The sequence below is a fragment of the Saccoglossus kowalevskii genome, chromosome 21, assembly GCF_978046115.1.
Source record: "Saccoglossus kowalevskii chromosome 21, keSacKowa6.1, whole genome shotgun sequence".
Classification (NCBI taxonomy): domain Eukaryota; kingdom Metazoa; phylum Hemichordata; class Enteropneusta; family Harrimaniidae; genus Saccoglossus; species Saccoglossus kowalevskii.
Window position 1 is genome coordinate 8,000,063 of NC_140661.1, and position 14,260 is coordinate 8,014,322.

Below are 14,260 nucleotides of genomic sequence, written 5' to 3' on the forward strand. Positions count from 1 at the left end.
GTGGTAGTTGGCTATGCCGCTGTGGCAGTTGGCTATACAGCTGTGGTAGTTGGCTATACAGCTGTGGTAGTTGGCTATGCAGCTGTGGTAGTTGGCTATGCAGCTGTGGTAGTTGGCTATACAGCTGTGGTAGTTGGCTATGCAGCTGTGGTACTTGGCTATGCGGCTATGGCAGTTGGCTATACAGCTGTGGTAGTTGGCTATACAGCTGTGGTAGTTGGCTATACAGCTGTGGTAGTTGGCTATACAGCTGTGGTAGTTGGCTATACAGCTGTGGTAGTTGGCTATGTGGCTATGGCAGTTGGCTATACAGCTGTGGTAGTTAGCTATACAGCTGTGGTAGTTGGCTATACAGCTGTGGTAGTTGGCTATACAGCTGTGGTAGTTGGCTATGCAGCTGTGGTACTTGGCTATGCGGCTATGGCAGTTGGCTATGCCGCTGTGGCAGTTGGCTATACAGCTGTGGTAGTTGGATATGCCGCTGTGGTAGTTGGCTATGCAGCTGTGGTAGTTGGCTATGCCGCTGTGGTAGTTGGCTATGTCGCTGTGGTAGTTGGCTATGCAGCTGTGGTAGTTGGCTATGCTGCTGTGGCAGTTGGCTATACAGCTGTGGTAGTTGGCTATACAGCTGTGGTAGTTGGCTATGCAGCTATGGCAGTTGACTATGCCGCTGTGGTAGTTGGCTATGCAGCTGTGGTAGTTGGCTATGCCGCTGTGGTAGTTGGCTATGCAGCTGTGGTAGTTGGCTATGCCGCTGTGGCAGTTGGCTATACAGCTGTGGTAGTTGGCTATGCCGCTGTGGTACTTGGCTATGCGGCTATGGCAGTTGGCTATACAGCTGTGGTAGTTGGCTATACAGTTGTGGTAGTTGGCTATGCAGCTGTGGTAGTTGGCTATATAGCTGTGGTAGTTGGCTATGCAGCTGTGGTACTTGGCTATGCGGCTATGGCAGTTAGCTATACAGCTGTGGTAGTTAGCTATACAGCTGTGGTAGTTGGCTATACAGCTGTGGTAGTTGGCTATACAGCTGTGGTAGTTGGCTATGCAGCTGTGGTACTTGGCTATGCGGCTATGGCAGTTGGCTATACAGCTGTGGTAGTTAGCTATACAGCTGTGGTAGTTGGCTATGCAGCTGTGGTAGTTGGCTATGCCGCTGTGGTACTTGGCTATGCGGCTATGGCAGTTGGCTATACAGCTGTGGTAGTTGGCTATACAGCTGTGGTAGTTGGCTATACAGCTGTGGTAGTTGGCTATGCGGCTATGGCAGTTGGCTATACAGCTGCGGTAGTTAGCTATACAGCTGTGGCAGTTGGCTATACAGCTGTGGTAGTTGGCTATGCCGCTGTGGTAGTTGGCTAAACAGCTGTGGTAGTTGGCTATACAGCTGTGGTAGTTAGCTATACAGCTATGGCAGTTGGCTATACAGCTGTGGTAGTTGGCTATACAGCTGTGGTAGTTATCTATGCAGATATGGTAGTTGGCTATGCCGCTGTGGTAGTTGGCTATGCAGCTATGGCAGTTTGCTATACAGCTGTGGTAGTTAGCTATACAGCTGTGGTAGTTGGCTATGCAGCTGTGGTAGTTAGCTATACAGCTGTGGTAGTTGGCTATACAGCTGTGGTAGTTAGCTATACAGCTATGGCAGTTGGCTATACAGCTGTGGTAGTTGGCTATACAGCTGTGGTAGTTATCTATGCAGATATGGTAGTTGGCTATGCCGCTGTGGTAGTTGGCTATGCAGCTATGGCAGTTGGCTATACAGCTGTGGTAGTTAGCTATACAGCTGTGGTAGTTGGCTATGCAGCTGTGGTAGTTGGCTATGCCGCTGTGGTACTTGGCTATGCGGCTATGGCAGTTTGCTATACAGCTGTGGTAGTTAGCTATACAGCTGTGGTAGTTTGCTATACAGCTGTGGTAGTTAGCTATACAGCTGTGGTAGTTGGCTATACAGCTGTGGTAGTTAGCTATACAGCTATGGCAGTTGGCTATACAGCTGTGGTAGTTGGCTATACAGCTGTGGTAGTTATCTATGCAGATATGGTAGTTGGCTATGCCGCTGTGGTAGTTGGCTATGCAGCTATGGCAGTTGGCTATACAGCTGTGGTAGTTAGCTATACAGCTGTGGTAGTTGGCTATGCAGCTGTGGTAGTTGGCTATGCCGCTGTGGTACTTGGCTATGCGGCTATGGCAGTTGGCTATACAGCTGCGGTAGTTGGCTATACAGCTGTGGTAGATGGCTATACAGCTGTGGTAGTTGGCTATACAGCTGTGGTAGTTGGCTATACAGCTGTGGTAGTTGGCTATACAGCTGTGGTAGTTGGCTATGCAGCTGTGGTACTTGGCTATGCGGCTATGGCAGTTGGCTATACAGCTGTGGTAGTTGGCTATACAGCTGTGGTAGTTGGCTATACAGCTGTGGTAGTTGGCTATGCAGCTGTGGTACTTGGCTATGCGGCTATGGCAGTTGGCTATACAGATGCGGTAGTTAGCTATACAGCTGTGGCAGTTGGCTATACAGCTGTGGTAGTTGGCTATGCCGCTGTGGTAGTTGGCTAAACAGCTGTGGTAGTTGGCTATACAGCTGTGGTAGTTAGCTATACAGCTATGGCAGTTGGCTATACAGCTGTGGTAGTTGGCTATACAGCTGTGGCAGTTATCTATGCAGATATGGTAGTTGGCTATGCCGCTGTGGTAGTTGGCTATGCAGCTATGGCAGTTTGCTATACAGCTGTGGTAGTTGACTACGCAGCTATGGCAGTTGGCTATGCAGCTGTGATAGTTGGCTATGCAGCTATGGCAGTTGGCTATGCAGATAAGGCAGTTGGCTATGCAGCTATGGCAGTTGGCTATGCAGCTATGGCAGTTGGCTATGCAGATATGGCAGTTGGCTATGCAGATATGGCAGTTGGCTATACAGCTGTGGCAGTTGACTACGCAGCTATGGCAGTTGGCTATGCAGCTATGGCAGTTGGCTATGCAGCTGTGGTAGTTAGCTATACAGCTGTGGTAGTTGGCTATACAGCTGTGGTAGTTAGCTATACAGCTGTGGTAGTTAGCTATACAGCTGTGGTAGTTGGCTATGCAGCTATGGCAGTTGGCTATACAGCTATGGCAGTTGGCTATGCAGCTATGGCAGTTGGCTATGCAGCTGTGATAGTTGGCTATGCAGCTATGGCAGTTGGCTATGCAGATAAGGCAGTTGGCTATGCAGCTATGGCAGTTGGCTATACAGCTGTGGCAGTTGACTACGCAGCTATGGCAGTTGGCTATGCAGCTATGGCAGTTGGCTATGCAGCTGTGGTAGTTAGCTATACAGCTGTGGTAGTTAGCTATACAGCTGTGGTAGTTAGCTATACAGCTGTGGTAGTTGGCTATGCAGCTATGGCAGTTGGCTATGCAGATATGGCAGTTGGCTATGCAGATATGGCAGTTGGCTATACAGCTGTGGCAGTTGACTACGCAGCTATGGCAGTTGGCTATGCAGCTATGGCAGTTGGCTATGCAGCTGTGGTAGTTAGCTATACAGCTGTGGTAGTTGGCTATACAGCTGTGGTAGTTAGCTATACAGCTGTGGTAGTTAGCTATACAGCTGTGGTAGTTGGCTATGCAGCTATGGCAGTTGGCTATGCAGCTATGGCAGTTGGCTATGCAGCTATGGCAGTTGGCTATGCAGCTATGGCAGTTGGCTATACAGCTGTGGTAGTTGGCTATGCAGCTATGGCAGTTGGCTATACAGCTGTGGTAGTTATCTATGCAGCTATGGCAGTTGGCTATGCAGCTATGGAAGTTGGCTATGCAGCTGTGGCAGTTGGCTATACAGCTATGGAAGTTGGCTATGCAGCTGTGGCAGTTGGCTATGCAGCTATGGCAGTTGGCTATACAGCTATGGAAGTTGGCTATACAGCTGTGATAATTGGCTATGCAGCTATGGCAGTTGGCTATACAGCTGTGGTAGTTGGCTATACAGCTGTGGTAGTTGGCTATACAGCTGTGGTAGTTGGCTATGCAGCTGTGGTACTTGGCTATGCGGCTATGGCAGTTGGCTATACAGCTGCGGTAGTTAGCTATACAGCTGTGGCAGTTGGCTATACAGCTGTGGTAGTTGGCTATGCCGCTGTGGTAGTTGGCTAAACAGCTGTGGTAGTTGGCTATACAGCTGTGGTAGTTAGCTATACAGCTATGGCAGTTGGCTATACAGCTGTGGTAGTTGGCTATACAGCTGTGGCAGTTATCTATGCAGATATGGTAGTTGGCTATGCCGCTGTGGTAGTTGGCTATGCAGCTATGGCAGTTTGCTATACAGCTGTGGTAGTTGGCTATACAGCTGTGGTAGTTGGCTATACAGCTGTGGTACTTGGCTATGCGGCTATGGCAGTTGGCTATACAGCTGCGGTAGTTAGCTATACAGCTGTGGCAGTTGGCTATACAGCTGTGGTAGTTGGCTATGCCGCTGTGGTAGTTGGCTAAACAGCTGTGATAGTTGGCTATACAGCTGTGGTAGTTGACTACGCAGCTATGGCAGTTGGCTATGCAGCTGTGATAGTTGGCTATGCAGCTATGGCAGTTGGCTATGCAGATAAGGCAGTTGGCTATGCAGCTATGGCAGTTGGCTATGCAGCTATGGCAGTTGGCTATGCAGATATGGCAGTTGGCTATGCAGATATGGCAGTTGGCTATACAGCTGTGGCAGTTGACTACGCAGCTATGGCAGTTGGCTATGCAGCTATGGCAGTTGGCTATGCAGCTGTGGTAGTTAGCTATACAGCTGTGGTAGTTGGCTATACAGCTGTGGTAGTTAGCTATACAGCTGTGGTAGTTAGCTATACAGCTGTGGTAGTTGGCTATGCAGCTATGGCAGTTGGCTATACAGCTATGGCAGTTGGCTATGCAGCTATGGCAGTTGGCTATGCAGCTGTGATAGTTGGCTATGCAGCTATGGCAGTTGGCTATGCAGATAAGGCAGTTGGCTATGCAGCTATGGCAGTTGGCTATACAGCTGTGGCAGTTGACTACGCAGCTATGGCAGTTGGCTATGCAGCTATGGCAGTTGGCTATGCAGCTGTGGTAGTTAGCTATACAGCTGTGGTAGTTAGCTATACAGCTGTGGTAGTTAGCTATACAGCTGTGGTAGTTGGCTATGCAGCTATGGCAGTTGGCTATGCAGATATGGCAGTTGGCTATGCAGATATGGCAGTTGGCTATACAGCTGTGGCAGTTGACTACGCAGCTATGGCAGTTGGCTATGCAGCTATGGCAGTTGGCTATGCAGCTGTGGTAGTTAGCTATACAGCTGTGGTAGTTGGCTATACAGCTGTGGTAGTTAGCTATACAGCTGTGGTAGTTAGCTATACAGCTGTGGTAGTTGGCTATGCAGCTATGGCAGTTGGCTATGCAGCTATGGCAGTTGGCTATGCAGCTATGGCAGTTGGCTATGCAGCTATGGCAGTTGGCTATACAGCTGTGGTAGTTGGCTATGCAGCTATGGCAGTTGGCTATACAGCTGTGGTAGTTATCTATGCAGCTATGGCAGTTGGCTATGCAGCTATGGAAGTTGGCTATGCAGCTGTGGCAGTTGGCTATACAGCTATGGAAGTTGGCTATGCAGCTGTGGCAGTTGGCTATGCAGCTATGGCAGTTGGCTATACAGCTATGGAAGTTGGCTATACAGCTGTGGTAGTTATCTATGCAGCTATGGCAGTTGGCTATGCAGCTATGGCAGTTGGCTATACAGCTGTGGTAGTTGGCTATACAGCTGTGATAATTGGCTATACAGCTGTGGTAGTTGGCTATACAGCTGTGGTAGTTGGCTATACAGCTGTGGTAGTTGGCTATGCAGCTGTGGTAGTTAGCTATGCAGCTGTGGCAGTTGGCTATGCAGCTGTGGTAGTTGGCTATGAAGCTGTGGTAGTTGGCTATATAGCTGTGCCTTAATTGGGATTTTTATTAAATTATCATGGCTATTTTTATAAAAAGGTTGTTTTCTTGTTATTATTAAACAGTGCACTGCATACTACACACTATTATTAAACAAATACATGATAAATCTAATGCATAATATCATGATAACCTTATAAGGTTCTAAGGCAATTTATTGATTATGTACAAATTATATTGTAATACACATGTACAAAAATGGTTTCAGAATTATAATTACCAGTCGTTTCCCTCTTTTTATTTCTTTGATGACTAAACCAGTTGCAAATCCGCCACCAAAATCATCAAAAGTGTCATCCTGTTCAGATTCGTCTACTTGGTACAATCCACTAGAGTACAGCTGTAAAAACAAGAAATTACAATCATGTATAATGTATTCAATGTCTGCCACTATAAATTCATATGATTTCATAATTGAAATCATGTGATATGCCGGTTGTGAACATGTTGAATGTACTCTAATTCATATATAATAAAACGCGACACACCAAGAGACGTCACAAGGAACATCATTCAAATCATATCGTCTGTCTTACATGTTGATCTCTGAAATCTTGTCAGCCCTTTGTACTTTTAACTTGACTTGACAACATGTATGTAAGCGTTAATACCCGATAAATACTAATGTTTTGTAGCACAAAAAATGCTTGAATAAAAGTTACTTTTCATGTAAAACATCTCAATATACTGATGAACATTGAACAAAGTTGTGGATATAGAAACTTATCACCCCACCAATCAATTCTAAACCATAAACAAATAGGCCATATTACCGTACCATACACTTATAGTGAGCAGCATATTTTCCATGGACGTAAAGTTCTCCTAAGTTATCATCTTCAGTATGGCAGAAGTCACATCTTCTTTCCGTTGTCATGTCACCGGTCATTACCTGAAATGTTACAATACATTCATGATAGATTAATCTTCTATACTCTGGGTGGAACCCAGTAGAACTCGATGATATGCCTGCATGTTGACAGTCAATATATGCTTGATTGAAGATAGTGGAAGCAATTCCACCATGTAAAGCTGACTCAGATTGAATATAGGCGAATTTGAAACCCAAGGCCTCTTGATTTATTGATTCAGCTGTTGGTGTCACTTGTATATGATACACATACATGTACACTTCAACTTACTTCCCAACTGCATTCAGCCTGTGTATACAGCCTCGACAGTACAGATTTTTTGGCTCTGAAACCTAGTGGATTTTCACTGTAATGATGTTTTATCCAAGTAAGTTCAATCTTATTACATAAGTATTGAAGCACATTCAATTTACAGTGTGTGGATTTTTATATCTTTTCCACTGTGTTCTATCTAGCTGGTGTTTAGTTTCACTGCTTTCAATGTAGCTCGTAAAAAAACTGGCATGTAACTGCAGATACTTTAGCCTGGCTGCTCCAATACTATGAAGTGAATTCAATGCATGAATATTAGCATGGCAATGGCAATATTAGCATGGCAATAATACCAGTTTTATTGGTATTTTCTAGGGTGCATGAGGCATGACTTTGAGGGAAGTGGCTGCATTACGTCTGACTGATGGAGAAAATGCTATTCTTACAGGGGAATGTAGAACAAGGGGTGATGTCAGAAGGAAGACTCATGTGCGCTTTGATGCCTGGGAAGATGTGCCTTCTCCTGAGGACATTGAGGTTAGTGGCAGTGACAATCCCCAGGATAAGGAGGTAAGGCCTAACAATTCCAATGAGGAGGAGGCGGCAAAAAGTATTCCAGAAAACCCTGTGTACAGGGAAGATAATTCTCATGGAGAAACAGAGGGAGATAACTCAGGGGAAATTGACGCTGGTATGGGCAATGAATCACCACTGCCACCATACCAGCATAGTACTGATACCAGTGAGGATGAATTTTGTAGAGGGCCTAGTGCTTATGCTCGTAAAGTCAGAATGGCCAGGATTGCTGCACGAAATAAAAGACAGCAAGCAAGGCAAAGAATGATGGAACTTGCACTGGCTTTTGATACTGATAATAATGAAGCATCATCCAGTGAGGACAGTGATGAAGATTACCAGCCATCACATGGAGACAGCACCACTGATGACTCCTACTTGTCTAGTGAGAATAATGATGACTACCCATCATCAGCTCAGTCACTGCCAGATTCTCTCCCCTCCACTTCAGGGGAAGACAACTACTCTCCATCAGATTCAGACAGAGGACTGAATGATAGAGCACGCAGGATTGTTAGAAATCAGCATGTCACCCTAATAGAAACAACCTGGGGTGATCATGACACGTATGTAGAACCAGAAAAGTACCCTGACACTGATGACAGTGAATCAGATAGTGACGAGGATGAGGATGGTTGGACAAGTCGGTTAAGACAGCAGAGAGTCAGGCCATTCACTGGTGACCTACCTGGTGCCACCACTGAGTTTGAAAGAAGGTCCAGACCCATTCATGCATTTTATAAGATTTTCCCAGAGCATCTGGTAAAAAAATTGAAAAGGGAAACAAATAGATATGCTAGATGGTCAATTAACAGGAAAGGGCATGACAAATACTGGAGAGAGACCAGTGATGAGGAAATAAGGGCACTACTTGGTACTATGGTGCTGATGGGTGTGGACCCCAAGCCAGCAATGGAAGACTACTGGAGTAAGTTCCAGAGCCTGCGAAATGAATATATTGCTGGCATTATGCCTCGTAATCGCTATCAAAAGTTACTGCAGTATTTCCACTGTAATAACCCCACCATGGATCCAGCTAACATTGTTGATGAACGGAGAAGAAAAGAACAACGCAGCCTGCAGCCAATGTACAAAGTTCAACCTGTACTTGATGCAGTGCTATCTACTTCACAGCAGTGTTACAACATGCACAAAGAGATATCAATTGATGAGGCAATTATTGGTTACAGGGGGAAATATGGTGGTATCCCCACTGTGTTCATACAAGGGAAACCAAAATCAAGGGGATTCAAAGCCTATGCCCTTGCAGATGCAGTTAATGGTTATATTACCAACATTGAATTTATGACCAGCACTGGCAGCCATGAGGCAGACTCCAGAAATACATCCAGGACTCTGAACGTCTGCACCAGGTTGTTGAGTTTAGTGAGTGGGAAGCATCATGTGCTTTATACCGATAGCTTTTATACCAGCGTAAATATGGTAGAACAGCTCCTAACACAACATGCAACCTATGTTATTGGCAGTGTCAGGCAGGACAGGATTGGATTTCCCAATGCTCTCCGAACCAATGCAAGGCGAAATCCTGACAGCAAGACAATAAAGGATTTGAAAAGAGGGCAGTTTGTTTCTCGGCAGAAGGGACAAATAGTGGCTATTACCTGGAAAGATTCCAACCTTGTAAACTTGCTGACATCATGTAAAGAAGGCTACAGAGATGATAACCAACGTGTTGTACGTCTGATACGTTCACAGGAACTGGGGAGAAAAATTCTCTATTCCCTGCCAGCTCCTCAAATTATTGACGACTACAATATGTATATGGGTGGTGTGGATAGAGCCAATCAACTAAGATCCTACTACACCTCACAAAGACAGACACATAAATGGTGGAAATATGTGTTCTTCTACCTCCTTGACACTGCTCTAACTAATGCATGGATTATCTACAAAGAAAAGGTAGACCAAAAGAAGTCCCATAAAATATTCCAGCTGGAAGTCGGTATGGCATTGGTAGGTGGGTTTACAAGCCGTAAACATCATGTACCAAATCATGAGCCTATCATTGATACGTATAAGCACCATAATTTGGTGCACAGTTCTGGTGTGAAGCGCGGTGCTAGTTGTAGATGGTGCATCAAGATGGAAAGACGTACACCCAGGGGATTCTACCGTTCTAGTAGTTTCCAGTGCAGAGAATGTGCAATATACCTCTGTAGGGATTGCTTTCTCCCGTACCATCATGTTGCCACAGGAAGTCCAGACTGTCATTTAGAAACACAGACTGAGCAAGCAGATCTAGATGAGGCTGCAAGGCGTTGGAACTCCCCAAGAGGACCTGCAGTCAGGGGAAGACATGCAACCAGGGGTAGACATGCAACCAGGGGAAGGCCTGCAACAAGAGGAGGCAGAGCTGGTGGTAGAAGGCGTTGAAGACCATTGGAAAAATAATAACTACTAACAGTGGGCCCTAGTGGGGGAGGGGTGATCATGTCCCTTTGTGAAGGGTACATTTTGTACTAACCAACTAACCAAAATGCATGACTGAATTATTTTCTACCTTTTATTTTTTAGAACTGAAGCAATTTTCTTAGAAGAGTATTATATATGCATGTATTATATTTATTGAGTAATAAACAGGTAAATGACATGACTATGTCAGCCATGCCTAAAATATCTGCAGTTATTGTCAGTGAATAGCAAAAAAAGGTCATGAATCAGATTGAAAGCATTAGTAACACACTTGGTCTCAATTGAAAGCATTGGAACATCTGTAAAAGGGATTTCAGGCCAGATGGAATCTAAGGGAAAAACAAGCAAGCTAGATTGAATTTCATGGAACAGCTAATGTATCGCAGAACACTCAGTCAGTGCCCTACATTCCACTGTCTTCAATCGAGGAGAACTCAGGCAGTTCTATCTGGGTGAAAGGCAATTAAGTATCTTGTTTGTCCTAGAGATAATTGATAAATGATGCGGTTTTATTAAGATTATCAATACCACAATAATATTTATAAATACCGTAATGCTAACTAAACCTTATCACAAAAAATATTAAAGACAAGACTTGTAGGAGGTAATACATTTGGGCAAAAGTATTCAAAAATCAGTTTTTTGGGGGTTGCCATGGCAGTGGTGGGCCAGGAATTTTTTTTCTAATTAATGACGGTACGACTTGCCTGTCAAGTATGAGCAAAATCAGCCAAGCAAAAAAAAAATCACAGAAGAGTTAAAAAGCTGTAACTGGTGAAAAGTTACCCAAACTTTCAGGTCAATTTTCTCTGCAATGAAAATAGACATAAAAAGAAACAGTGAATTTATGCACACACTCAAGCTGAGTAGAAAGAGCTACGTCCATGCTTTTTAATCGTATAAATGTAGGGTGAGATACATTTGGTGCGAAGGTATTAAAACGGTGGGCCAGAATTTATTTTAAGATTTTAGAGTGGACTTGCCTGCCAAGTTTGAACCAAATCGGCCCAGCCAAAAAAATCACAGAAGAGATAAAAAGCCATTCCTGGTGAACAGTTACTCCAACTTTGGGGTCAAATTTCTCGGTAATGAAAAAAGATATCAAAAATTCAAATAGTAACTTTGTGCCCACACACAAGCTGAGTAGAATGAGCTATGTCTGAGGTGTTTTATCCTAAATTTGTAGGAGGAAAAACAGTTTTTTTGCTGTTGCTATAGAAATGATGGGCCAAATTTTTTTTCAAATTTTTCCTAATAACTAGGGTGAAGGTGTGACCTACCTGCCAAGTTTGGCAAAATCGGCCAAGCCAAAAAAATCACGGAAGAAATAATAATACGTGAAAACACTGGAAATCACATACAAAGACACACACACACACACAAAAGTGATTTTAAGGGCAATCCCAGGGGAGCGAATCGCCAATAAAAGTTATGGTTCTCTCAAAATTAATAATAAGATAATTTTTCCCTTTCAACTTAGAAATGTTATTGATTTAAGTTGACTTGGCATTCCCTTAGTTCCTCAGTTGATTCCTCTTGATAATTATATGCTATTAGTGGTTCTATTACCAATTATAAAATGGTACCATGGTATGACAGAGGTGAAACACCTGGTTTTAATTAACACATTAGGCCACACCGACTTAATTTTATGGATGACATCCGCACGCGCATTAGTTTTCACCTGTTCTCAAAAACAAAAACAAAATCTCCGACAACGAGTCTCCACAGATTGGTTTTCTGTCCAGAACTTGCCGACTCATATTGTCGCAAAGCGCCGGCTTGTCGTAAAACGCGTTTTGTACTACCTCAAAACGTGCCAATTTTGTCGTAAATGACCTTCTGCACATGCATATTGCGTTGCCGGGAATTCCAACATGACGACCACGCCACCAAAATACGTGAGCATAAAAGTTCAAAGGAAAAACGGAGGGATTGTTGTAGACTGGTACGCAATTGACGTCGGCCAGGGAGATGTGACGTTTACACAGCTATACGAGAGATTGGTAGCGGCAAGCGAGTTTCGCCCAGACAACTATAAGGACATATTGTCCAGAGTGGCTGTCCTGCGTTTCTTCTGCAATGATAAGAGAAATGGGAGAGGAGTGGAGGCGTATGGTGGCCTAAAAATCAGTCAGGCGACAAGTCAGTTTGATACATGTAGCTTTGTCCGCATTGAAGCCAACAAAACTGCAACGAAAGCAGAGGAAGTTCCTCGGCTGAAGTCCGCTTTTGAGATGAAGAAAAGTTTCTTATTATTTTTTATTTCATTTTCTGATTTGGATAATTTGCTTGCACACACAGTCAGTAATATTTTGATCATATGACAAATTTTCATGAAAATACATGTACATAATTTTCTGCATCCAAATTTGTGTTGGCGTTTTTTTTTTAATATCGAGCCTCTTATAATTTGTTACATAGTTGATGTAGTTCTAGAGCATTTGTGTCTACACTTAGTCTATCTGAAGTGTCACTTTAAAAGCTGTCAAAGAAGTTAATTTCCAGGTTGCTGTTGACAAACTTATTGTTCATTTTTAATTCAATTTTTTTTTCAATACAACACAGTATGTTTTTCTTTATTTAATATATTTATTTCTTGTTGTTTTTATGATACACTGTGTTCTGTAGTTCAATTTGTAATTTTTATACCAGCTCAGTAGTCCTGTGGTTTTAGCATCATTTTTTTTTTTTGGCAGATTTTTTTTTTTTTCGCCCTCTCGCATTAGATTTGGGGTCTCCAGAGGATGTCATCCATAAAATTAAATCAGTGTGGCCTTAACTGCTATATATAGGTATGTTATGAAATTGTGTCACCAGGTTGATGTGTTACCAGCAGTGTCACTGAAGTTTGACAGGTGTACCACTTGAATATGTTCATCACTCTTGTTCAACCATAGACTACGTTGATACAGCCTATGGTTTATTGAGTATCACTTGGTTTGAAAAAAGGGTATTATTTTAGTTCAACAGGTATATATCACTTGGGTTTAACAGGTGTATCACATGGATTTAACAGGTATATCACTTGGGTTTAATAGGTGTACCACATATTACTTAGGTTTAACAGGTGTATCACTTGGGTTTAATAGGTGTACCACATATTACTTAGGTTTAACAGGTGTATCACCTGGGTTTAACAGGTTTATCCACTTGGGTTTAATGGGTGTATCATCTGGGTTTAATAGGTATACACGTTTCACCTGGGTTTAACAGGTATATCACTTGGGTTTAACATTTGCATCACATGGGTTCAACTGGTACAGGTATACCACTTGGGTTTAACAGGTATATACTATCATGACTATTAAAAATTTCATCTTTTAAACAATTAAAGCACAAATTATACCGTCTATATGCAGAATAGGCTTAAACATAACAGTATTACATAAAGGATTTCAGCTTTATTTGGTGGGGCGACGCCCGCCAAATTTGTTTCCGGTGGGCGTCCGCCTCCTCTGCTGCCTGGTGCAATCGCCACTGTCTGGTGTGTCAATCTCATTGGTGTCCATGTGAATACTTTGGAAAATACTAGTTAATAAGATGGAGGTGCGAATCATTTCAGTTTGAGATGAATAATACAGCAGGACGATTGATGTACTGTACAAAGAATACTATTTATTACAATAGAGTATTTTGTTTGAAGTGTGATCTAGCATCGGCAGGTTAAACGGGGAGATCACCTCGGGAAGATCACACACACGGCGTACGGCGAAGTGATCAGCGTCATGATGGAGCTGTGCAGACAAATACGAAATTGCGCCAAAACGAACATTCAGAAAACTTCGATGCGGCGTGAATGGGTCAGGATTTTATTGACTGCCGATGCACTGTCAACAAGGCTTTTGTCATCCCTACCACGAAGATGTAAATACGTCCCGGGAAATACGCCACAACATTTCACTGATTTCTAACAAAATGTCTCTATTGTCAGTCAAGTCAAGCCCGGAATTCGGCATGGAGCTTTTTTCGGCCTCAAGAGTAAAGCTATCCTCGGGGGTGGAGCTACGTCGCGGACGTTCTATGTTGCTAAGACGCGCACCACTGTACCACGTATTTCTATGGGCTTTGTGCGCGCTGCTGTGGAACGCCGGTGGAGCCGGTGAAAACTCAAGAAAACAACACAAACTCAACTTTGAAGTAATCCTGAACAACCAAATTCATATATGTTACACACGTAGGGCTAATCTTGT

General features: G+C 43.6%; 1 protein-coding gene across 1 annotated transcript in view; it reads right to left on the reverse strand.

The window, feature by feature from the left end:
* The window catches only part of LOC102808824 (uncharacterized), a 53,079-nt gene that overhangs the window by 27,758 nt on the left and 11,061 nt on the right, over positions 1-14,260 (reverse strand). The window contains exons 2-3 of the mRNA XM_085495431.1: positions 6,713-6,826; positions 6,155-6,274 (exon numbers count right to left, since the gene is read on the reverse strand). Coding sequence (XP_085351557.1) covers positions 6,155-6,274; positions 6,713-6,826 — 234 coding nt within the window. The remainder of the gene's footprint in view (positions 1-6,154; positions 6,275-6,712; positions 6,827-14,260) is intronic.